This window comes from Pseudonaja textilis, chromosome 1 (genome assembly GCF_049901715.1).
Source record: "Pseudonaja textilis isolate UNSWEBS1 chromosome 1, rPseTex1.2, whole genome shotgun sequence".
Classification (NCBI taxonomy): Eukaryota; Metazoa; Chordata; class Lepidosauria; order Squamata; family Elapidae; genus Pseudonaja; species Pseudonaja textilis.
Window position 1 is genome coordinate 325,618,533 of NC_141990.1, and position 25,996 is coordinate 325,644,528.

The following is a 25,996-nucleotide window of genomic DNA, read 5'->3' on the forward strand; positions in this document are numbered from 1 at the left end:
ACATGACTGCATTTTATGACAAGTAGCTTCCGATTTTCAACAAAACACCATAGCAACCAAAAGCATGGTGTTTTATGACCACCACAGAAAAGGTTGTAAAATCGGATTGATTGACCAACCCAATATGCAAGTGTCACAACATATGACCATAACAGGCTGGCTCCATTAAGGTCGTACGTTGAGGACTGCTTGTAGTTGATAGCACAAGGTCTAGTCATTTAAGCATGTAATTTATCTTCCTTTTCACCCTTAAAGGAATTGGCTCCAGTTTTGATATGCCAGAGCATATGAAGTTACAGGTAATTCTCGATTTACAGCAGTTCATTTTAGTGACCATTCAAAGTTACAAGAGCACTGAAAAAAGAGATTTATGACCATTTTTCACACTTACGATTGTTGCAGCTTATCAATGGTCAAGTGATAAAAATTCAGATGCTTCAGACTCGTATTTATGACATTTGCAATGTCATGCGATCCCCTTTTGCAGCCTTCTGACAAGCAAAGTCAATGGGGAAGCCGGATTCACTTAACAACGATGTTACTAATTTAACAACTGCAGTGATTCATTTAACGACTGGCAAAAAAAGGTTGTAAAATGGGCCAAAGTTCACTTAACAAATGTCTCACTTTGTAATAGAAATTTCAGGCTGAATTGTGGTCCTAAGTTGTGGACCACCTATGCTGCAAAACAATCGAGTTCTTTTCCTTTCCCATGGCTGATATGCTAACCTACTTCTAGAAGAATCTTTAGCAAATGATGATTCTAAAGAGGAATATACACTGCTCAAAAAAATAAAGGGAACACAAAAATAAGACAGACTAGATCTGAATGAATGAAAGATTCTTCTTAAATACTTTGTTCATTACATAGTTGAATGTGCTGACAACAAAATCACACAAAAATTATCAATGGAAATCAAATTTAGCAACCCATGGAGGTTTGGATTTGGAGTTACACTCAAAATTAAAGTGGAAAAAAACACGACAGGCTGATCCAACTTTGATGTAATGTCCTTAAAACAAGTCAAAATGAGGCTCACTAGTGTGTGTGGCCTCCACATGCCTGTATGACCTCCGTATAACACCTGGGCATGCTCCTGATGAGGTAGCAGATGGTCTCCTGAGGGATCTCCTCCCACACCTGGACTAAAGCATCCCCCAACTCCTGGACAGTCTGTGGTGCAACGTGGCGTTGGTGGATGGAGCGAGACATGATGTCCCAGATGTGCTCAATTGGATTCAGGTCTGGGGAACGGGCGAGCCAGTCCATGGCATCAATGCCTTCGTCTTGTAGGAACTGCTGACACACTCCAGCCATATGAGGTCTAGCATTGTTGTGCATTAGGAGGAACCCAGGGCCAACCGCACCAGCATATGGTCTCACAAGGGGTCTGAGGATCTCCTCTCAGTACCTAATGGCAGTCAGGCTACCTCTTGGGAGCACATAGAGGGCTTTGCGGCCCCCTAAAGAAATGCCACCTCACATCATTACTGACCCACTGCCAAACCAGTCATGCTGGAGGATGTTGCAGGCAACAGAACATTCTCCACAGCGTCTCCAGACCCTGTCACACGTGCTCAGTGTGAACCTGCTTTCATCTGTGAAGAGCACAGGGCGCCAGTGGCAAATTTGCCAATCTTGGTGTTCTCTGGCAAATGCAAATTGATGTAATGTAAGCACAACCCCCACCTGTGGACGTCGGGCCATCATACCACTTTCATGGAGTCTGTTTCTGACGGTTTGAGCAGCCACATGCACATTTGTGGCCCACTGGAGGTCATTTTGCAGGGCTCTGGCAGTGCTCCTCCTGTCCCTCCTTGCACAAAGGCGGAGGTAGCGGTCCTGATGCTGGGTTGTTGCCCTCCTACGGCCTCCTCCACGTCTCCTGATGTACTGGCCTGTCTCCTGGTAGCGCCTTCATGCTCTGGGCACTACGCTGACAGACACAGCAAACCTTCTTGCCACAGCTCGCATTGATGTGCCATCCTGGATGAGCTGCACTACCTGAGCCACTTGTGTGGGTTATAGACTCCGTCTCATGCTAACACTAGAGTGAAAGCACCGCCAGCATTCAGAAGTGACCAAACCTTCAGCCAGAAAGCATAGGAACTGAGAAGTGGTCTGTGGTCACCACCTGCAGAACCACTCCTTTATTGGGGATGCCTTGCTAACTGCCTATGCTTTCCACCTGTCGTCTATTCCATTTGCACAACAGCATGTGAAATGGATTGTCAATCAGTGTTGCTACCTAAGTGGACAGTTTGATTTCACAGAAGTGTGATTGACTTGGAGTTCCATTGTGTTGTTTAAGTGTTCCCTTTATTTTTTTGAGCAGTGTATTTGTCATCTTTGAATGGGGAGTGTCTTAACTCTGGAATTTGGGGTTAATCGTGGACGGTGGGGGACGTGGCTAATCCCAAAATGCCCTTTTACCAGAAGGCAAATTTGTGAGGTTGCTTCCTGGCATTTCATCTTCTTCTCTAGTCACACATGGTCTCTGCCAACCTATCTTCACGCTTTCTCCTGGCAAGGGCAAATGGTTGAGTTGCATCTCCCAATCTTTTTTTTTTTTTAAATTATCTCAGGTGGCCTTTAGGGCCCAGATGCTGCCTTATTCATAAGGGTAACATGGAAACTGCAGATTTGTAGCATTTTAAGAAAATCAAGAGAGAAGGGGTACCTGGTGAGAAAGAAGTTCTTTGATGTATCTTGTGGGCATCTGATCAAAGCATCCAGCTATAGGTTCTATATAGACTGCAGGACATACTTCAGATGATAAAAGACTGGGCAGAGCAGTTCTAGAAAGCAGATATCAAACCAACCTTTTTCTCTACTAGGAAGGTACATTAAAAAAACTTTCCAGATGTTCTTGGCCTTATTAAATGTTACCACTGGAATTGCTGGGACATTCTATAAAAATTGGCTCAGCAGGTAAAATTGCCTTCTGATTGAGAACCCCAGATATTGTCTATTTGGAAAAGCCTCTAAATCAAGGGTCTTCAAACTTGGCAAGTTTAAGATTTGTGGACTTCAACTTCCAGAATTCCTGAGCTAACATGACTGGAGGAGGAATTCTGGGAGTTGAAGTCCACAAGTCTTGAAAGTTGCCAAGTTCGAAGACTCCTGCTCTAAATAGTTCTCCCTGGCTATTTATTCACATTGCAGGCTTAAAGTAATTAATTGTTAGAGTTAATTAAATGAGCATCTTGATTAACTGCATTGTGTTTCTTTTTATACAACACACTGAAACATAAATGAACCACACAGAGTGAGTTTGCTCAACAGTCAGGCTCATGTGTGACTGACTATTTTGTAAGACTATGCAGTCTAAGTGCACGTATATGGGTAAAAAGTTATTTCTGAGCCAAGAACAGTCCTTTTGTAGACATGGAACATGGTGAGTTGTGCTGAAAACTGGCTTTGAAAGGCAATTGAACGGTAGTGGTTGTGTAATCTTAGAAATATATGTCATTTACAGAGTTCCCATATGTATCCCAAATTAGAGTCTCCTTTTCAAATTTATATTTTTCACAGCCCTAATGCTAGCAAGCATCATCTTAAAACAGCTTTCTTGTAAGATGAAAAGGAGGTGTTTTTTTAATTAATGCAGCATGCAATGCAGTTTTGATAAACATTTCTGTAAGGAATGTTCACATAAATGCTACCCAACAGTTCATGTCATATCAAGTCAATTAACCTATTTCTTAATGTGATTCATCTAACTTAACTCCCTCCGGACACCGCAAAAAGCCATCCATCACTGCCAAAAAGTCAAATATTCAAGAAAATTAGCTTAACACTTCGCGTGGGAATTTTCAGACTTCGCCTGACTTCTCTGCAATCACTTTCAGAAAACGTTCCTTGTGAAATACCACTTGTTTCAAGAGTCACGCTCTCCTGAGAAGACAGCCGAGGCAGGGCCTTGCCAGAGGTGGTATTCAGCAGGTTGTGACCAGTTCTGGAGAACCGGGAGCGGAAATTTTGAGTAGTTCGGAGAACCGGCAAATACCACTTCTGACTGGCCCCTCCCACATCTATTCTCTGCCTCCCATTGAGTCCCAGCTGATTGGCTGGGTCTTCTTTGGTTGCCCTGCACAGGAGAATGGAGCTGGAAAGCAGGTGAGTGGGGTGGGGAGGGAATGGAGATTTTGCAGTAACCTTCCCCCAGGAGTGCGGGTGGGAATGGAGATTTTACAGTATCCTCCTGCCATGCCCACCAAGCCACGCCCACAGAACCGGTAGTAAAAAAATTTGAATCCCACCACTGGACCTTTAAGTCCGGCTGCACCAGCAAAAGAAACGTTTGAAATTAATCAGAGTTGGAGGGCACCAGGTTCTGGCAGTCTGTGTTAACAGATGAATGGCTGAAGCCTGAATAACTTCCAATAAATATAAATTTGCTGCATTTGATCCTTAAAAGCTAAAAAGGACAAATCTGGTACATGAGGCTGTACACATGCCTTGAAAGAAACCACAAACCGCATTTTGAAAGCAGCTCTTTGTACTTTGATGGGTTCCTCAGCCTGAAAATGGCAGGATCTTCTCCTCTTCCTGTAGTCCACGGGTGTCAAACTCATGGTGTCACGTTGCCATCATGCGACATTTGGCGATGTTTTTTCCCTTTGCGGAGCTGGGGTGGGCATGGCCTGTGCGTGACACATCTGGCCTGTGGGCCGCCAATTTGACACCCCTGTAGTCCAATGTATCTCAACAACCCCAAGCTTAAGATTTGTGGACTTCAATTCCCAGAATTCAAATCCTAGAGACATCTGCTGGTGTGTTGTCTATTACCAGAAACGTACCAATAATGATTTATTTTTGGCCAATGACAAAGCCAAGAAAATGGCTTCATTCTGGCAGTTTAAAATTTGATCTAGACATGGAAGAAGCAGCAACACTCCCAGAATTCCCCACCAGACTTTTTCTGTAGCCCAGTGTTTCGCAATCTCAGTTTAATTTGCGTGGACTTCAACTCCCAGAATTCCCCAGCCAGATTTTTTTTCCCCTCATGGCTGGCTGAGGAATTGCTCATGGCTGAGGAATTCTGGGAATTGAAGTTCAAGCATCTTAAACTTGCTGAGGTTGAGAAAAACCAGTTTAGTCTGTGGAGATTTGTAGTCATCCAGACCAGTAGTCGCCAGCCAGTGGGCAAGGGACCACTGGTGGCCCATGAGAAAATTTTGGTGGTCCGCAGAGAAATTTCGCTCCCAAAAGGAATTAATGAAGGCTGTGTGGAAACACAAGGCTGCATGGCCCACATGGCCTGCAGGAACACAAGGTTTGCGTCCCTTGCATTGCGAACAGCACGAGGTAGTGAGGGGAGGGGGAAAGGGTGGAGGGGAGGAAACGTGCCCCATGCGCTCCATGCGCCTGGACTGGCCACCAGGCTGCTTCTTTCCACTTCTTTCTTCTTCTGCTTTTGGCTGCACGCAAGGAAAGCAGCAAAAGTCTTTCTACCCCCACCCCAAACTCTACCAGAAATGAGTCTTTGGGATCCTGCAAGGCATCCTGCTGCAAGAGGCTGTGCCAGCAAAGACTCATTTCTGGCGGAGTTTGGGGGAGAGAAAGAAAGACTTCTGCTGCTTCTGCTGCTTTCCTTGCATGAAGCCAAAAGTCTCTCTCTCTTTTTCCCCTTGAGAACGGAGCTGGAGACAGGATCCTGCGATCCCAAATAAAGAATGATCGATCGGTAGGAAAACGGGGTGAGGAATTTTCCTGCAGACTTTTTAGGGGATTTTCCCAGGGTCTTTGGCCCACGGGATTTAAAATTATGACTTTGGTGGTTCCTGAGGTCCAAAAGGTTGGTGACCCCTGATCCAGACCATAGTTGTCTCAAAGGTGCTTTTTCAAAAGGCAACTGGACTATTTTTCTTCCTCGAGGAAGCTCTAAATGAGCTTCCGATGAAGCATCTTGAAAAAAAAATAATAATTCAGTTGCCTTTTGAAAAAGCACCTTTGAGATTGCTATATAGCCTATTTGACTTCTAGGGCAACATAACAATTAAGTAGCCAGCTTGCCCCACCCAACATCCAACCTTCAGTGCCTTCACAATGACAGCCAATATATTCCACTCTTTCTTTTTTTCCACTCTCCCTCTCTCTTTCTGGCACAAAAGAGGAAAGCAGAAGTTTTAATGGAAACCATCAGTTTCTGAAAAATATTTCACATTCCCCAAGGAACTGTCTGCTGACTCTTCCCCAGAGGATGGGTGGCCAATATCACGGCGGCCTGGGGTGAATGCGGCTGCTGCGTTGCGTGAGCCACAGTCTTAGCCGAGAGGCTAGCGACTCCCTGCTGCCTCCTATTTCCGTTTCACCGCTGGTACTAGGCCGCGGCTGCGCCGAGGGTGGTTTCTTGAAGATCTTCCAGACCCAGGAGACGATGGTGTGGAAGCTGAGACGGGAGGAGGCAGCGTGGGGCTTTGCGCAACTGGGGGGAGACTCAGCTGCTAGGGTGGAGGCCACAGCAGAAGGCATCTGCTGAGGGCTGGGGATTTTTTTTTCTTTTGTCGGTTGGACCTGCAAGACAGGGAAAAAGCCACTTTTCAACATCACAAATCTGTCTTCTGCTCCACCTTTGGCATTTCTTGGCAAGACCGTGTCGCCAACCTGGACTGTGTGGTGTCCGCCAGCATTGAGCCCAGATTAAATGGGCGGGACACATCATCAGAATGGATGGCTGCCTCACCAATTGTTCTTGTGGTGGACACAAGAAAAAGACCTCAAGATCAGAGGTGATATTCAGCAGGCTCTGACCGGATCTGGAGAACCGGTAGTGGAAATTTTGAGTAGTTCGGAGAACTGGCCAATCCCACCTCTGACTGGCCCCGCCCCCATCTATTCTCTGCCTCCGGAGTCCCAGCTGATCGGCTGGGTCTTCTGTGGTTGCCCTGCACAGGAGAACAGAGCTGGAAAGCAGGTTAGTGGGGTGGGGAGGGAATGGGGATTTTACAGTATATCCTTCCCCTGACATGCCCACCAAGCCACACCCACAGAAACGGTAGTAAAAAATTTTGAATCCCCCACTGCTTTGGAGGAAACTACATTACTATGTTACCCAGTCAGGGAAACTAGAAGCTTCATCCGCTGACAGACCCCACTGGTGAGACCTACAGTATGTTAGGAAGCCTACATCAACTTGGAAGACAGATGCCACCCAAAACTGATGGAAAATTATGAGCGGCATCACAGAATGACGGTCACTGCTATTTTAACAATGGCCTTCCAGTGTTAGACTCTGCACTTCCACAGCTACTTCTGTGTTCATGGATGAACTACACAGCAGTGGTTTTTTGTTTTTGCTTCAAATCCAAAGACTATCTTGCTAACATCTCTCCACTGAAACCTCCTTCCAACTTTCTGCTCAAGGAATTCTGGAAAAGGGCAACCCCTTGAAGGAACTGTGAAGCTAGTTGGATGTTCTGGATCTAGAAGTACATCCAACTAGCTCAGAGGTGGTCAACTATGGCCCCTTTATGACTTGTGGACTTCAACTCCCAAAATTCCTGAGCTAGCATGGCTTGCTCAGGAATTCTGGGAGTTGAAGTCCATAATTCATAAAAGGGCCATAGTTGCCCACCCCTGAACTAGCTTCATCATTCCTTTCTAGAATTGAACACGACTGAATGGATAACATCATTATTATTAATTGGACGCTCTGGGTCTAGAAACAGCAATAGAAAGTTTCTCAACTGATCCAGTCAGCCCTGATGGCTTGGGAATTCTGGGAGTTCCCAACAATGAGAAATACTATACTAGATTCAAAACTAAATTTCAAAAAAATATACTTGCAGTGTTAACACAACATGCTCTATCCCCCACCCAAATAAACCTTATCATGGTTTAACCTGATGGGCTGGTTCACATCACTTGCTGGCACAGCGGTCAGCTCCTAACACGTTGCAATATAATTATTCTGTAATATTTCATGTTTAGTGCTTCCTATAGCGTTTTCTTCTCCAACAAGAGTGTTGTTACAAATGGAAATGGTTTAGCAAATTAAGAGCCGTATGCTATTCTCGGACAGCTGAACATTGCAGCAAGTATTTTGAGGCAAGGCATGAATGAAAACAATGGTTAAGGCAGACTTAATGTTACTCCTAAACCCTCCAGCAAAACATGAGCAATCCTGACCTTTGCCAGTTTTGCATTATTGCTTCATCGTGTCTCCTTTTGCCTTTTGAACTTTGCCTGAAATCACTGTGTGGATCCCACCTATCAAAACATAACTCAGCTATGTTTGGAGAAGAACTTGGTAAACATAATTTTTCAGAAAGAATTTGTTCCCAAAGTTACTGTCTTTAGAAAGAAACATAACTCGGGAGGATTTTTTGAGCCTGGTGGCATAAAAAGAGTTGTGATGGAAGACAGATTTTCCCCACAAGAAGCAGCCTGGAATTATGGGCCTTAAATTGTGCTGGTTGTTAAGCAGATCACCACATGAGCACACCTGATTTCACAATCCTTTTTTTTTTTTTGCAGTGGTCATTAAGTGAACATGGCAATTGTAAAGTGAATGTCATGGTTGTTATACAAATCCATTGTCCACAATTTTTGCTGGAAACCAGAATTAAACGCTGGTTTCCTGCAGACAACATTGTAAACTGAGCCAGGGTGGCGCAGTGGATAGAGTGCAGTGCTGCAGGCTACTTCTGCTGACTGCTGGCTGCCTGCAATTTGGCAGTTCGAATCTCACTGGCTCAAGGTTGACTCAGCCTTCCATCCTTCTGAGGTGGGTAAAATTGTTGGGGCAATATGCTGACTCTGTAAACCGCTTAGAGAGGGATATAAAAGCACTGTGAAGTGGTATCTAAGTCTAAGTACTATTGCTAAATTGTACTCACGTTCCTGAGGGATACTGCAGTCCGCTTTAATGAGGGCCAGGTGCCAAGCATCCAAAGTGCAATTACATGACTGCAGGAAGTGCCTGGCCATCAGAATTTCAGATCCGGGTCATAATTAGACCTGAGGAAGTTTGCCATAACTTCAAATGGTTCCCAAGGGACTAACTGTAAGTCAAGGACTACCTGCATGAGTTTCTAAAACAAATCAATTGAGGTACTAATACCACTCTGTAAAGCCTTAGTAAGACCACACCTGGATTCAGTTTTGGTCACCACACTATAAAAAAGGATGTTGAGACTCTAGAAAAAGGGCAGAGAAGAGCAACCAGGATGATGAGGGGACTGGAGACTATGACATATGAAGAACGGTTACAGGAACTGGGCCTGGCTAGTCTAGGGAAGAGAAGGACCAGGGGAGACAGGATAGCAGTCTTCCAATATTTAAGGGTCTGCCACTGAGAGGAAGGGGTCCAGCTATTTTCCAACACCAGACAAGGAATAATGGATGGAAACTGAACAAAGAGAGATTAAACCTGAAAATAAGGATACATTTTCTGACAGTGAGAACAATCAACCCATGGAACAACCAAGCTTGCCTTCGGAAGTTGTGGGAGCTTCATCACTGGAAGGCTTCCAGAAGAGATTGGACTGCCATCTGTCAAAAATGGTGTAGGGTCTCCTGCTTTGGGGAGGGGGGGTTGGACTAGATGACCTACATGGTCCCTTCCAACTCTGTTAATCTGTCAAACGCCAAGCATATACTAAAACTATTAGATCCCTTCCAGAATCTCTACGTCGGGCTTCTTGGGGTTGATACACACCTGGCTATTCTCCCCTGCTTGCTCTGAGCGATAGCAGCGGATCCCTGGAGATCCTGCCTTGGCCTCCGGACTCGGGGGCAGTGAGCGCTGGTCCTGGAGCAGCGGCTTTAGTTCCATCACGGTGGCCTGCTCCTTCTCATCTGCTTGGCTGCTTCTGTGCTTCCGTTTCTGGGGAGACTTCCTGCTGAGGTTGGCTGTGGGCAGCAGGAGGTTGTTCCGTGGTACTGGGGCTGGTGGCTCTTTGGAGGTTTTGAGCCTTGCACTCGACTTGTATGGGGAGCTCCCTGGGGTGCGGGGCTTCAGAGTTGCCTCTGGTTCCTTCCGAGCGCTACCTGACTCTTGGTCACTGCTGGATGGCCTCAAACGCCTCCATCCAGGTCCTTCCAGCTTTCTCCCACCAGATCCAGGCCGGGAGCCCGCAGTTGGTTGACCACGGGGAGAATCCTGGGCGGCCACTGATACCTTAAAATTATTATTAACTTCCACTTCTCTTTTCTCTTTGCCGATAGCTTCTTCCTCCAGATAGCCATCACACTGGACACTGGCATCGCAGGGACTTCCTTTTTCCTCCCTGGGGTCACTCGTGTTGGAAGGCTGGTACCGGGGGAACTCCACGTACGTTCGATAGCAGGGATAATAGCCAGTGGAAGCACTGGATTCCTTTAAAAGGGCTTCCTCATCACACAGGTAGTAGCCCTCATGGTCCACGGAACTGCTGTCCAGGCAGCTGGTCTTGGAAAGGTTGGAGTTTGTCAGGAGTTTTCCATCGGATTCAAAACTATCTATCAAAGATACCTGGAAGAAAGACACTTGGTTTTAAATACATATGATTTGAATCAGACCATTATAACTTCGTCTGGCTTTGGGCAGGTCAACTGAATTGGAAATGGTTATGAAATTGTCGACATAGGAAGTTGTGGGAGCCTCATCACTGGAGGCTTTCAAGAAGAGATTGGACGGCCATTTGTCAGAAATGGTGTAGGGTCTCCTGCTTGGGTGGAGGGTTGGACTAGACGACCTACAAGCAGGGGTGGGATTCTACCAGTTCAGACTGGTTCGGGTGAACCGGATGTTAAGTTTTCATCTGGTTTACCGAACCAGTATTTCAACCAACTGGCTGGCCCCTCCCATCCCACCCCTCCCACAAGTCTCCACGCGGCCCATTTTCCATGCAGGTAAGTGCAGGGTCTGCGCAGAGGATCGGGGGGGGGGGGAGGCCTTCCGGAAGTCCAGAAATGGGTCTGTTTCCGGCTTCTGGAGGGCCTCTGGAGCCCAGGTTTTCGCCCTCCCAGAGGCCCAGGGGAAGCCTCCGGACCCTTGGGAAGGCGAAAAACGGCCCTCCTGGAAGTTCTGGTAGGCCCCGCCCACCATGGCCATACCCACCCAGCAACCAGGCAGCGAAACGGTTTCTTGGATTTTTGAATCTCACCCCTGCCTACAAGGTCCCTTCCAACGCTGTTAATCCAATCTAATCTAATTTAATTTAATCATGATTTGTCCTTTGATTTGAATAGGTCTACATGTCTGAACAGGATCGAGGTTGTAAGTAACGTTTTACAGTGCCATGGTAACTTTGAATGGTCACTAAATGAACAGTTGCAACTTGAGGTCTACCTGCATCATTTCTCCTGTCTTGAAGTAAGCTAATTTTGAGACAAAACTGCAGAATGGATGGGGGGGATGGGTGTGGCGACTTTCACAATTCTAAGTGGGCCGCCTTTTGAGACTGCACAGAGCATCCTAGGACAGGGGTCTCCAACTTCGGCAACTTTAAGCCTAGTAGACTTCAACTCCCAGAATTCCCCAGCCGGATTCATTTAACAACCGGGTTACGAATTAGTCAACTGTGGCTATTCACTTAACAACTGTAGCAAGGACGATCGTAAAACCGGGCAAAGCTCGTTTAACAAATGTCACAACAGAAATTCTGGACTCAAATGTCGGTTGTAAGTTGAAGACTACTCCTGGCCATGGATTTCACCTGCTATTCCTGTGTGAATCCCGGCAGGTGTGAGTCACAGGCCTGCTATTTTTCTTGCAGTGGTGGCGAACCTATGGCACACGTGCCACAGGTGGCACGCAGAGCCTTCTCTGTGGGCCCAGGCACCGTTCTCCCAGCTCTGCTCTGCCACTAATGCGTGCGTGCCTCGTGCCAGCCACCTGGTCTTCAGGTCTCTGCCGTGCATACGCAGGGGGCATGCGCAGGAGGCGCGCACAAGCGAGAGCATGTGTAAGTGTGGGCGCATGCACGGTGGGGTGCATGCACAGGTGTGTGTGTTCATCTGCATGTACACTTTGGGCACTCAGTGCCAAAACTTACAACACTGCTCTAGGTGTTTGCAACCGAGTCGTGGCAACAGGCGAACCCACACGGGCATCACCACTTGTGCAAGCAGCAAGCAAGCATGTGCACAGGTGCTCCATTTGTGTGAGTGGAGGGCAGGCGTGCGCTTGCTGGCTGCTCACCTGCAACCATCACCTCTCCTTCCATAAGAAAGGTTAGGGCAGGGGTGGGATACGACAGGGTTAACTACCGGTTCGGGATTTATGAGCTTCCCTGCACGCTGTGAGCCACAGCGCCTGTAAATCGTCATCAGCATGCTGCATGCAGAGACACAGCCTTTGAAACAGGCCTTTTTTCTTGCTTTTTTAACTGCAGCTGTGCCTCGCAAGGCAGCTGAAGTTGAAAAAGCAGGAAATAAAGGTCAGGTAAGAGCCCGGGTGGGTGGGTGGGCAAACACATCAGCAGACATAGAACCGGTTCTATGTCTGCTGCTCTTCAGAGCTACCGGTTCTACAGAGGTGGACAGAACCGGTAGAAACCCACCCCTGAGTTAGGGGATTCTGTTTTAGTGGGAACCTGATCCCTCCTATTATGTGCAACACTTGTACATAATGCCTGGATCAGGGATGTCCAACCATGGCAACCTTTAAGACCTGTGATTTTCAGCTCCCAGAAATCCCCAGCCAGCATTGTTTCCTCGTGTGTTCATATTAGTAACCACGGATACAGTGGTAGGATTCTAAATTTTTTATAACTGGTTCTGTGGGTGTGGCTTGGTGGGTGTGGCTTGGCTTGGTGGGCGTGGGAGGAGAAGGATATTGTAAAATCTCCAATCCCACCCCGCTCCGAGGGAAGGTTATTGTAAAATCCCCATTCCTTCTCCCCACCACTAACCTGCTATCCACCTCTGTTCTCCTGTGCAAGGCAACCAAAGAAGACCCAGCCGATCAGCTGGGACTCATTGGGAGAATAGATGGGGGCGGGGGGGGCAGTCAGAGGTGGGATTTGCTGGTTCTCCGAACTACTCAAAATTTCCGCGACTGGTTCTCCAGAATTGGTCAGAACCTGCTGAATACCCACCTCTGCACTGCTACATCTTGTAGCTGAGAAGTCCACAGGGATACATTTCTTACCTCATTCACTCTGGTCTCCAGATGTTCTTCAGTGTTGTCCCCAGGTGGAGGCCAAAGCCCTTCCTGAACATCACATGCTGAATGTTTTGCAAATAACCCTTGGCTGCTAAGGTCCTCCAGCACGCTACTAGAGTCATCCTGGTGAGCTGCCTCTTCCTCCTCCTTCTCCTGAAGCTGCAGGACAGACAATACTTTATATATATATATATATATATATATATATATATATATATATATATATATATATATATATATATACATACATACATCCATACATCCATACATACTACACAGGTGGCCCTTCACTTACAACAGTTCATTTAGTGACCGTTCAAAGTTACAACGGCACTGAAAAAAAGGGACTCATGACCGTTTTTTCACACTTAGGACCATTCTAGCCTCCCCATGGTCACATGATGTACATCTGGATGCCTGACAACTGACTTGTCTTTATGACGGTTGCAGTGTCCCAGGGTCGTGGGATCCCCTCTTGCGACTCAACGGGGAATCCAGGTTCACTTAACCACCGTGTTACTAATATAACAACTGCAGTGATTCACTTAACAAAGGTGGCCAGGGAAGTCGTCAAATGGGGCAAAACTCACTTAACACATTTCTCACTTAGCAACATAAATTCTGGGCTCAGTCAGGGTCGTAAGTCGAGAACTATCTGTGTGGAGAACATTCAGGAGCAGAAGTGGTTAAGATACCACCAAGAGGTCTTATGATCCTAACCTTGGGAACAACCCCACCAAATCAGGTCAAAGATCCACCTACTCTATTTTCTCACTTCCAACCTGAGCTATTCAGGTGCTCCTGAGCTCAGCTAGGCAGGGAAAAATAGCCACCTCCTTCCTGTGTTCTATGACTCTCAGCATTTACTAATTTCAAGAGACTGTTCTCACACACAACACTCTACTTTCGTTCTCACAAGATAACCTCCGGGCATGCTTTATCTGATGGAAAAGTCCATGTTAGCATTCGCTTTCATTTGATTCTGATAATAGGTAATCAGTTGATCAAAGGGAAGCCTCAAAAACCAAGCTTGAATGAAGCGGTTCTCTTCTAATTAGACCTAAGATAGCATCTTTTGACCTTGGAAGCCAGCTTTAGCTGTCATGACTAGTAGCTCTCGGTAAAATAAGAAAGCCATGTTTTTAAACTCTTTCTAAAGCTGTCCAAGCCTCATACTGAAATGAAGAGTGTCCCAAATATGGAATCTTCATTCAATGCTTAATTGACCTGTGGAACCTAATCATAAAATAACTAGATTGTTGGGGTTTTTTTTTTTTTACCTTAAACTACAGTATAACGTAGCTTGTTTGGATTTAACGTAATGTGCATGTAAAAACAGGATGAGACCCTGTGCCATCACGGTCTCTATCTTGACTTTTTTTGACTCCTACCACTCTTAGACATTCTCAAGGGTCAAGTGACATCATGCATATCATGACAACATTTGTTTACATTATACAAGAGGGTACTTTGCATGACGGTATTATGATTTATGATGTCTGTGTTGTCATAGCTTCTGCTGGACACTTAAGCACCCCTCCCCCCTCGAGAAAGAGCTGTCACCTACCCATCTAAAATCAAGCAAATTGGTACATTGTGATTTCTGTTGCTCTTGAATTCCTTCCTGTTCTTCCTTCTGATAACTACTGGGCACTTCCTCTGTCTCTTTGTCTTTGCCAACATACACCTCTTCACTGTGGGGAATTCCTTCAGAAGTCAATTGCTGGTAGAAATAGAGGGAAAAAAAAGAATAAAAAAGAGAGGAAAAAAAGACAATGAAAAGAGAAAAATTTTTTAAAAAAGAAAGAAGAACACAACACAAAACAGGAAAGCAGTACAGGAAAGCAGAAGCTAAAATACTGGGATTTTCCAATCTATGGACACACACACAATCACACACATATACTGTACATGTAGTCAGGATTAATCTGGACTCTCTGGAAGGCTGTTTTATAATACAGAACCATTTCCTCCCAGCCTCAATATCCATAATTTTATGGTTGTGTGAAATTATAATTTTTCTTGAGGTAAGTACAGTATGTATGTTATGTATGTATGCATGTATATGTACAGGTGGTCCTCAACTACAATTGAGTCCAAAATTTCTGTTGCTAAGTGAGATAGTTCCATTTTACGACCTTTCTTGCCACATTGGTTAAGTGAATAATGGCAGCTGTTAAGTTAGTAACACGGTTGTCATGTGAATCTGGCTTCCCCATTGACTTTGCTTGTCAGAAGATCGCCAAAGGTGATCGCATGATCCCGGGACATTTCAACCATCATGCCAGTTGTCAAGCATCCAAATTTTGGTCAGGTGACCATAGGGATGGTTGCAATGGTCATAAGTATGAAAAATGGTCATAGGTCACTTTTTTCAGTGCCATTGTAACTTTGAACAGTCACTAAATGAATTATCTGCATTCCATTTCTGCCCCTGCCACAATCCAATCGTTCTCAGTAGCTCACTCTGCAGGACGATATAAACAAAAAATAAAGCCTCCATAGGGATGTTAAACCCAATTAGAAAAATTTACAAGAACGACAGCAAAAAGAATTGAAAAGGCCTCCATCAATTGTGGCTTTGGTTGTGTATTTGTGTGTTGACTATTTTGATAGTCAGATGTCTCTGTCTTCCTCACTCCTCCAGCACATCCAGCACAGAAACCCTGGATTTGATTAACTGCTCAGTTCTGATTAATGGCTATACTTTTCAAAGCCAGCAAAATATGGCTACGATTAACTAATGATGGGCTTGCCAACAAACTGTGACTTAAGTTTGACAAACACTCCAATTATGCCGATAGAGAATTGATAGTGGAAATGACTGTGCCAGATAGGAGGATCCAAGCCTGAAGAAATCCACGTTTTATACTGTGATTATCACATGCGGTCCTTGAGATACGTGGTTATCCTTAGTCAGGGCTTAATGCAGAGTTCAGCATGCAGTTGGACTTTTTCCCCTAGCAGCAGATCTATTGCACTGGAGTTCTTCAATACTAATTCCACAGAACAAGCTAATCTATTTGTTCATTTATTGTTCGTGGCTTACAATGAGCAACCAACCTTTTGTCTTAGGGTGTTTATTGAATCCTAGAAAATACCCTTGCATAGAAATTAAGAGAGATTTGACATGTCCGTAGATCTTTGGCTTCATCCTACAAGGTGCAGGTAATCCTCGACTTACAACAGTTTGTTTAATGATCAAAGTTACAACAGGATTGAAAAAAAAAATGATTTATGACCAGGGGTGAGCTTCAAAAATTTTAGCAAAGGGTTCTCTGCTTGGGTGGGCGTGACCAGGGTGGGCGTGGCCTAGTCGGCCTCCTGCACCATGGCGGGTGTGTGTGTTGTTTTTGCCTCCCCCCGGGCTCCAGAGGCTTTCCTCGAGCCTCCAGGAGGGCAAAAACGACCTGCCTGGGCTATGGAGGCTCTCTGGAAGCTGGAAACTGGCCCATTTCCGGCCTTCTGGAACTTCCGGGAGGCCCATTTTGTGCCTTCCCTGAACCTCCACATGCGCCTTGCACTTACCTGCATCCAAAACGGGCCACATGGGGACTCTTGGAAGGGGCAGGGCGGGGTGGGCGGGGCCAGCCATTAGTGGGATTTAGGGGTTCTCCAAACTGCACAGAATATTAGCTAAGGGCTCTCCCAAACCCCTGCGAACCCCACCAGCAGCCCACCCCTGCTTATGACCGTTTTTCACACTTATGATCATTGCAACATCCCCCTGGTCATGCGATCAAAATTCAGACACAACTGGTAAGACTTTATGATGGTCCCGGGGCCATGTGATCACCTTTTGCAACCTCCGACAAGCAGAGTCAATGGGGAAGCCAGATCCTGAGATTCAAAACTGAGCAAGAATCGAGTTGGATCCAGATTGTTAGAGGCGATAGGCTGACTCTGTAAACCGCTTAGGGAGGGCTGTAAAGCACTGTAAAGCAGTATATAAGTCTAAGTGCTATTGCTATCTCTTGCTTCATTCCCACGGTCTTCCCATCCCTGCCATCTTCTATTTGTTTTATTGTAATTTATTCGATTGTTGTGACACCCTCTTGGGTGTCAGGCGGCATACGTGTTTAATCGACAATTATCACTACAGGTGGTCCACAACTGAGCCCCAAATTCCTGTTGCCAAGCGAGACATTTCTTGAGTAAATTTTGCCCCCTTTTCTTGACAGATTCGTTAAATAAATCACGGCAGTTGTTAAGTTAGGAACAGGGTCGTAGAAGTGAGTCTGGCTTCCCCACTGACTTTGTTTATCAGAAAGTGGCCAAAGATGACTCCAGGACACTGCAACCGTCATAAATATGAACCAGTTGCCAAGCGTCCAAATTTCGATTACGTGACTGTGGAGATGTGGCAATGGCCTTACGTGTGAAAAACGGTGCTTTTTTCCAGTGCCGTTGTTACTTTGAACAGTCGCTCAACGCACCATCGTAAGTCGAGGACTACCAGCATTCCCCTCAACGTGGCCGTCTGAGCAGCCCCATCCCTCTCTGATCCTTGTCCTCTGCTGTACCTCCTTGAGTTCTCCAGAATCCACCAAGTTTTCACTATCATGAGAGATGTTGTCAAAGCTCAAGAGGCTTGCAGACTTGATGTCTCTTTGGGGGACGTAATGCTTCCTTCCGGATGGATTTTTTCGACACGCTTCCTCAGAATCTCCGATATACGTTTCAGGAAACTGTGAGAAGATACAGAGGAAAAGGCAACGTCAGCAGCATCCTAAAGATTATCCTCATGGGATTGTTTTTTTAAATTTTTTTTATTACATTTTCCATTATTTTTCATCACAGTTCCAATTTTACAATGTCCGTGAACTGGTTATATCAAATCCCCCCATTTTTTACCTCATAGTATTCATCAGTGGTGGTTAACCTTTTTTGGCTCCTGTGCCAATAATTGCGTGCGCTCCTATGCTAGCACCCAGAAGGCAATGCACACGCCCCCCCGCATGCCCCCTGCGCATGCGCGTACAACTGTCCTTGCACGCCACATGCCTATGCATGCGATTCCCCCCTTGTGTGCTGTGCGTCTTTGCGCATGAGCGTGACTCCCTCCTTGTGCATCCTACATTTGCGCATGCGCGCTACTCCCTCCTCGCGTGCTCCACATCTGCGCATGCACGCATGTTTCCCCCTTGTGCGCATCACGTCTACACATGCACGCACAGTCCCCTCACACGCAGTGCTTCACTGCACATGCACACACATCTCCCGCACACACCCCTCCACCCCCTGCACATGTGCGCCAGACACCCAACAATCAGCTGTCGGTCGGCGGCGTGCACGTGCAGTGGAACTCTTTCAGGCAACTGGCACTTCCGGCATGCGTGGCATAGATTTGCCAACACGAGTATACATCCTAGTTATAACTATCATACAATGTAGTCTCTTTTACCTACATAGTATTATACATCATGATTATAACTATTACTTTCTTGTGTATACCATAGTATACTATTGCATTTATCATTCTGTACATTTTAAACTATATTCATATACAATCCAATAGTAGTATTGTTTACAGTGTTTATTCTTACATATTTCAATATATCTGTATTTATTTTGGTTTTATTTATTTTCCTTCATTGTTAAATATTCATCGCTACACCTGTTATTTAACCAATTATATAATAGATCCCACGTTGAATAGTAATCTGTTTCCTCTTTGTCCTTGAGTTTCATTGTTAATCTGTTCGGCACATTCTAATATTTTTAAAATTACTTTCTCATCTGCGGGTATACTTTCATTTTTCCAGTACGCATGTATGATTCTGGCTACTCTTATTATATGTACAATTAAATATGTGAGTCTTTTACTATGTTTCCCCGATATTATCCCTAATAGAAATAGTTCTGGTTTCATCTCTATTTGTTGTGCTGTTTTCATGGCATTTTTGAAGGACCATTGGAATCTGATTCTACCGTTGTTAGGGATCCATGATCAGGCAAATTTGAGAGGCCATTGGGCATTTGGGACAAAATTGAAAATGGGATTTGTTAGTTCCCCAGCACATTAATCTTACGCGGAAGCAGAGTTTTTACTTGATCTGCTTCAGACATTAAAAGACATTCCTTAAAGGAAGTCCTTGACTTACAACAGTTCATTTAGTGATGGATCAAAGTTACGTAAGTCACTGAAAAAAGTGACTTATGTCCATTTTTCACACTTAACGACCATTGCAGCAGCCCCATAGTCACGTGATCAAAATTCAGACACTTTGGGGAACTGACTCATATTTATGACATGTCTTGGGGTCATGTGATCCCCTTTTGTGACCTTCTGACAAGCAAAGTCAAATGGGGGAAGCCAGATTCACTGAACGACCATGTTACTAACTTAACAACTGCAGCGATTCACTTAACAACTGTGGCAAGAAAATGGTTAGTTAATATGGGGCAAAACTCGCTTTTGAGCTCAATTGGGGCTTCCCATGCTCCATTTTTAAGGTGGAACTCAAATGTTTTTCTTTTTTCAGAGGAAAAAATTTATTCTCAAGCCTTCCGGTCCTGAATTGGAATCCTGAAGTTTCAGGATATCCACTCACTTTCCATTAAATTTAAGGAAGGTAGCAACTACTAGACAATGACACTGTTAAATCCACAAGATGGAAGATGGCCGAGAAGAAAAGCTCTACAAATCTAGTCCGGCTTCAGCTGGGCTTGGGACCAAGGCCAAACAAAAGAGGCGGGCCTTTGAGAAGAAAGAAAGAAAAGAAAGGAAACAGCTTTCAATTACGTTATGCACAAAGATATTTCCTTACCAATTTCCCAGCCATAATTTTCTACACAATCCCTGGATTTTTTCCTATCGTTTTTGAAATGATATGACTACTTCTCTTGTCTTTCGCGGAGGGATTAGTTTGCTTGTTCACCCCTTTCCATGGGATCCCCACTGTTAGATTCTGGCCCATCAAAGCCAAGCCACCACCTACTGTTGACTTAGGCTGGGCTCCCAACTGAAGAGTGAGACAAAGTTCTAGACTGGTGTCACAGACAGGTTCTAGATGGATTCACTAGCCAAGAATCCATACCTGGTGGAGTCACCGTAGAAACCCGCAAAGCCAGCAGAGATGGAAAGCCTTTACATTTCTTCAATATCTTTTCCAGTTGCACCTAAACAGGACACAAGTATGTCACCCTGAGAACAGAACAGAACAGAATCCCCACGGTCATTAAAATTCAGGTGCTTGGCAGCTGACTCATATTTATGATGGTTGCAGTGTCCTGGGGTCATGTGATTCCCTTTTGCAACCTTCTGACAAGCAAAGTCAATGGGGAAGCCAGATTCAGTTAACAACTGTGTTATTATAACAACTGCAGTGATTCACTTAACAACAGTGGCAAGAAAGGTCATAAACTGTCTCACTTAGCAAGAGAGATTTGGGAATAGAATAGAATAGAATAACCTTTATTGTTAATTTTCTGTATACATAATGGCATACATTAAAATTAAATTCTGATGCATCGCTCTCGAAAGAAAACATGCCACCCATGAAACAATATCGCTATCCCAAGGATATTATTAGTTTAGTTTACTTTATTGTCATTGCACCTCATACAACAAAATCAAACACCATCCTCAGTGCACATCATGACCAGGAAAATAAACACAAACACACATCCTTCACACTCCACACATTGAACCGAAAACCCCCGACAACACTCCAATACTGCACCATACAATAGAATTCAGTGGAGTTACTGCCCTGGGATAGAAGCTATTTTTCAGCCTATTTGTCCTTGTTTTTATTGTCCTATACTGTCTGCCAGATGGCAATAGTTCAAAAAAAGGGTGCCCAGGATGAGAAGGATCTTTGAGAATGTTTTGAACTTTCTTAAGGCAGCGGGAGCTAAAAAGCTCTTTCAAAGAGGGCAGAGGGCAACCAATGATTAATAATATAGTGATAGCAGCAGCATCTAAAAATGCCAAATTGTACAAAGATGGCATCAAGATACATACACACACACACACATCTATGTATATTAATCACAGTCCATCTTAAATATAGAGTGGGAAAGAGAGTCTTGAGAATTTACAAGGTTGATACTACAGGTAGTCCTCAACATACGACCACAACTGAGCCCAAAATTTATGTTGTTAAGTGAAACATTTGTTAAGTGAGTTTTGCCCCATTTTTTTTACCTTTCTTGCCACCGTTGTTAAGTGAATCACTGCAGTAGTTAAATTAATCGGGGGGAACCCAAATGTCTGCAGTGATAAGGCAGGATAGAGACTGGCAGTTGGGATACCACAGTTCATGTTGGTCTAACTTTCTGCCAACTCAAGAATGGGTGGAGGGCACCAACTTGCATTCAGGAAACAGTGTCAATAACGGGTAATGATTCTCATAACAACATTCTCATAAATCTTTCCTAGTCTGGTGCATTCTAGGAATGTTTGGACGATAAAAGTCAGAATCCCTAGTCAGCAATCTCTACAGATCTGAGAAAGATTGAGTTACCGTATTTCCCCATGTATAAGCACCCCCTTTGTATAAGCCATCCCCCCAATTTTTGGACTGTGAAGTTTTGAAAAAAATATTTTATTAGAGAAACAAGTTATGAAGAAAGAAAATTTACAAAGAAACAAAATTCGACGTCTAGAGCTACAACTTCGGTCATGGCGCCGAGCGGTGCGGGCGACGCTAGCAATCTACGCATCGGAAGAGTAGGAACGAAGCATTCAGGCCGATGCCTAGCGTATGCATTTCTATCGCGTGCTCGCACTCGTAATCGTATCGTCACTTACAATTTTTACAAAAAAGTATAGCATACTGCTGGAAAACCAGTTTATTCCTACTTTATTATTTTATGCATTTTTCATGTATAAAAAGTGTACCTGCTTTGTATATGCCACCCCCCTACTTTTTGGGCTTGAAAATTTTGGAAAAAAGGGGTGGCTTATACTTGGGGAAATACAGTACATGTCTCAGGTGCAAATCTAAGCACTTATCTAGCATCAAAGGAACAATGGAGCAGAGCTACTTCAGGTCTTGTTTTAGTGAACTACTTGCTCTTATTGTTTGTAGAGATTCCCTTCACATTCCATTCTGTGTTATACACACAGGTAGTCCTCATTTAGTGACTACTACTGAGATTAGCAACTTGGTCACTGAGTAGAAAAATCACACGACTATGACTGTGCTTACGGTTTACTTCTGTTTCCATTTTCCTCCACTCTTCCATCCCAACTCAAGGTGGCAAACATATCTAACACATCTTTCTCCTCCTATTTTCCCCACAACAACCCTCTGAGTTGAGTGGGGCTGAGAGAGAGTGAATGGTTCAAAAAATTCCATATTCTCTGTTTTCCTCATGTCTTCATTAAGTTTTTCTTCTGTTAAATTTACAGTTTAGCACATTAGGAAATCCCAAATTGTGCTTCTCTCAATAATCCAGGGTTGAAGAAACCATGTTTGGCACATGTCAAAGCAACTTGTGATTCCCAGGGCACAGCATGTATAAACATAACTTATTCAATCAACTCAATTTGATGGTGTTGCATGACACACATAATTATATATTTATGGTACATGATATATTTATCCAAGCAAAGCTATGCTCAGTATTCCCTGCTCCAATTCTTCCTGCACAAGGATTGTGAAACAGTTTGGATGGAGAGAGTGACTAATCCAAAATCATCCAGCGATATTCCATAGCTTAGGGTGAGCTGGAAATCAGGTTTCCTTGATGTTAAACCAGCAACCCCCATCATCACATCCTCCTGGCCCTTTGGCCATTTAGGACAAGGGCTGTCCTAAAATCATCCGGGAAACTGACCAAGCCTCTGTCTCTGCAATCATAAACCAACACCTTAATCGTTAAACATACAAAATGAGCCAGGTTAACGTAATGTAGCATTCAGGGAATCCATCGGTTGAAGGTCCAATGGATTGTGTAATCCTAAACAACAGAGTTCCTTCAGTAAAAGCAAAGGTCATTCAAGCATGGGAAAACATGTTACACATTTATTCATTTATTTAATTTCTATAGCCACCCATCTGAGTCAATGACAAAAATATTCAGATCAAATATGGGGCGGCGGGCGGGGCCCAGTTAGCAATAAAGCCGAGAAATAGGGCCCTTAACACATTCAGCATCCCAGACATGGGAAGATAGGCAGCGTTTTAAGGGCCTCACAAAAGGCCAACAGGGTTGGGATGATTGTAATCACTGAAAGGAGGCTGTTCCACAGAGCAGGGGCCACTGCAGGAAAATCATGTCTTCTGGTCATTACCAGTAGACATTTTTTGGCTAACGGGATCTCCAGCACGTCCATTCTGCTTAACCTGGTTGGATGGATATAGATTCTTAGACAAAGGTCATCCCCCAGGTAGCCCAGTCCCAAGCCATATAGGCTTATAAGCCATATATATAGCACCTTGAATTGCACCTGGAAACATACTATCGCAGCTGATACAGAAGTGGTGTTACACGTGCATGTGTCTGGTACCATTTGCTACCCAAATAGCTGCATTCTGCACTAGTAAGGGCAAAGATTCCCCTTGTACATACGTGCTAGTTGTTTCCATCTCTAGGGGGCAGTGCTCATCTCCGCTACAAAGCCAAAGAGCCAGCATTGTGCGAAGACGTCTCCATGGTCATGTGGCCGGCATGACTAGCACAGAATGCTGTTACCTTCCCACCAAAGTGGTCTCTATTTTTCTACTTCCATTTTTACATGCTTCAAACTGCTAGGTTGGCAGAAGCTGGGACAAGTAATGGGAGCTCACTCCGTTACGCGGCGCCAGGGATTCAAACTGCCAACCTTTCTGATCGACAAGCTCAGAAGTTTCCAAATGGTCTTCAGGGATGGTCCATGTAGAGCTTGTTACAGTAGTCTAACCTAGACGTTGCAAGGGCATGATACTCCGTAACTACTACGGGTAGTTTTCAACTTATAATCATTCATTTAATGACCTTTTGAAGTTATGACAGCGCTGAGAAAAAGTGACTTGCAATTGGTCCTCGCACTTGGAATTGCTGTAGCATCCCTATAGTCACACGATCAAAACTTGTGTGCTTGACAAAATGTGGATGCTTTATTGCTCAGTTATTTCTGTAAATTAATGGATAATAATTTGCCAGGATTATTTCTTAGTCCTGCTTATAGGGAGGTGTCTGTAAACACGTACACAATATCTTATGTCACTGGTGATAGTAACAAGCCAGTGGTTTACCTCCTTTTCAATTGCCTTTAATTGTTTCAAGCATCAGGGTCTTCCCCAATGATTCTCGCCTCAGCCCATAATAGCTTTATTCTTAGTGCTTCCAGTCATCAACCCGTTTTTTCTACGTCTATAATGAATTATTAATTCTTGTGGTTCAGGGAGCAGCATCCACACCCAGCCAGAATGGTAATGTGAAACACAAGATGATGTTATCACAGAAATGCCAATCTTATACATTTGCGTAACGATTTCTGATACAATTTTCTATAGCTCCACATTGGTGCAGTTTTCATCCCATGTTACTATAAGGAAAACATCAGCCTTGACAATATGTTGCCAATGTGGTGCCTCTGCACTTCATTATTGTGTCTGGATTGCCTCTGATTTTTTTTCCAAACATCAGGATGTTCCCTAAATGACTCATGCCTCCCCATTATGCACCCAAAATATTTAAGATTGATGTTTTATATTAATGCTTCCAACTATTTTATCTTGTATTGAATGACTACTGGTCTAAGATATTCTCAACAATTTTGTCAATTCAAATACATCATTTTTTTATTCAGCCAGATAGTCCAGCATTTACAGGAATATATTAACACTGAGAGTGTGAGATGGAGGGGTGATTTTTTTTTATTTTTTCCAGATTTTGTTTTATTGTACTTTATTAATTTGATTTTTTGTTAGTTTTTATTATTTATTTTTATTTTAAATATGGTTTTACATTGTGTAAGACAATGTCGAGTTGCCATGGGCAAATAGGTGGCAATATAAAATCAATAAATAAATACATCCAATAAAGAAATAAATCCATAAATACATAACATTGGTCACAATTTTGGGTAGCAATTTATGTGAGTTCTAGTTCATTCCTAAGCATAAAAGCCAGCAGAGTGACTTTGGGCTAGTCTCTCTCTCTCTCTCTCTCTCACACACACACACACACCAACCTACCTCACAAGATTGTTGTTGTGGAGAAATAAGAAGGCAGGAGTTTTTACGCCATCTTGTATTCACTAAAAATAAAGGCAGGATAAAAATTTAATCAATAAATGGCCTTGTGATAATATCACAAGATTCAAGGGGAAAGCTGCATATGACAAACGTTTATTTTATTTATTTTGTCAAGCGATTATAAGATAACAGGTATAAGTATAACATAGTCATGAATACATGAAATGGATACATATAAGAAAAATAAAAAGAAACAATAGGACAGGGACGGTAGGCACGTTGGTGCGCTTATGCACACCCCCTACAAACCTCTTAGGAAAGGGGTGAGGTCAATAGTAGACAGTCTAAGGTTAAAGTTTTTGGGGTTTGGGGATGCATATATGTGGTTATTGGGCAAAATTATTGGGCAAAATATGAATTTACAGTATTTTGTAAAACGGCTAGTGAAATTATCATGTCACACACTATATTTAGATGTTAAAGTGTTGTCGTTATGAGTACCAACGCATGTCAAGTAAAACTTAAACAATGCATAAATTAACCCAATACTTAACTCATTAACTCAGTGTTTGTGTGTATACAGAGAGAGAGAGATTTAAATTAGTGATTAAAAAAAAGAAATAATTAGACAAAATACCATGTATCTACTTTACGCACCTCCCATCTTCCTGTAGGCGTGGCCTCCCGTCACCAAATCCCGCCCATCCCGGTTGAGCACTTTCCTCCAGGACTGTTGTGAGCCTTCTTTCCCCACCCTCCCGCATC

General features: G+C 44.0%; 1 protein-coding gene across 1 annotated transcript; it reads right to left on the bottom strand.

The window, feature by feature from the left end:
* Positions 1-6,075: 6,075 nt before the first annotated feature.
* Positions 6,076-25,987, bottom strand: LOC113434977 (uncharacterized). The gene is made up of 7 exons (XM_087920978.1): positions 25,889-25,987; positions 25,232-25,293; positions 17,621-17,785; positions 14,665-14,820; positions 13,083-13,256; positions 9,666-10,460; positions 6,076-6,520 (listed from the first exon to the last, which is right to left on the bottom strand). The coding sequence occupies exons 1-7, from the start codon at positions 25,893-25,895 to the stop codon at positions 6,221-6,223; spliced, it is 1,659 nt and encodes a 552-aa protein (XP_087777104.1). The 5' UTR covers positions 25,896-25,987; the 3' UTR covers positions 6,076-6,220.
* Between the last annotated feature and the right edge of the window lie 9 nt (positions 25,988-25,996).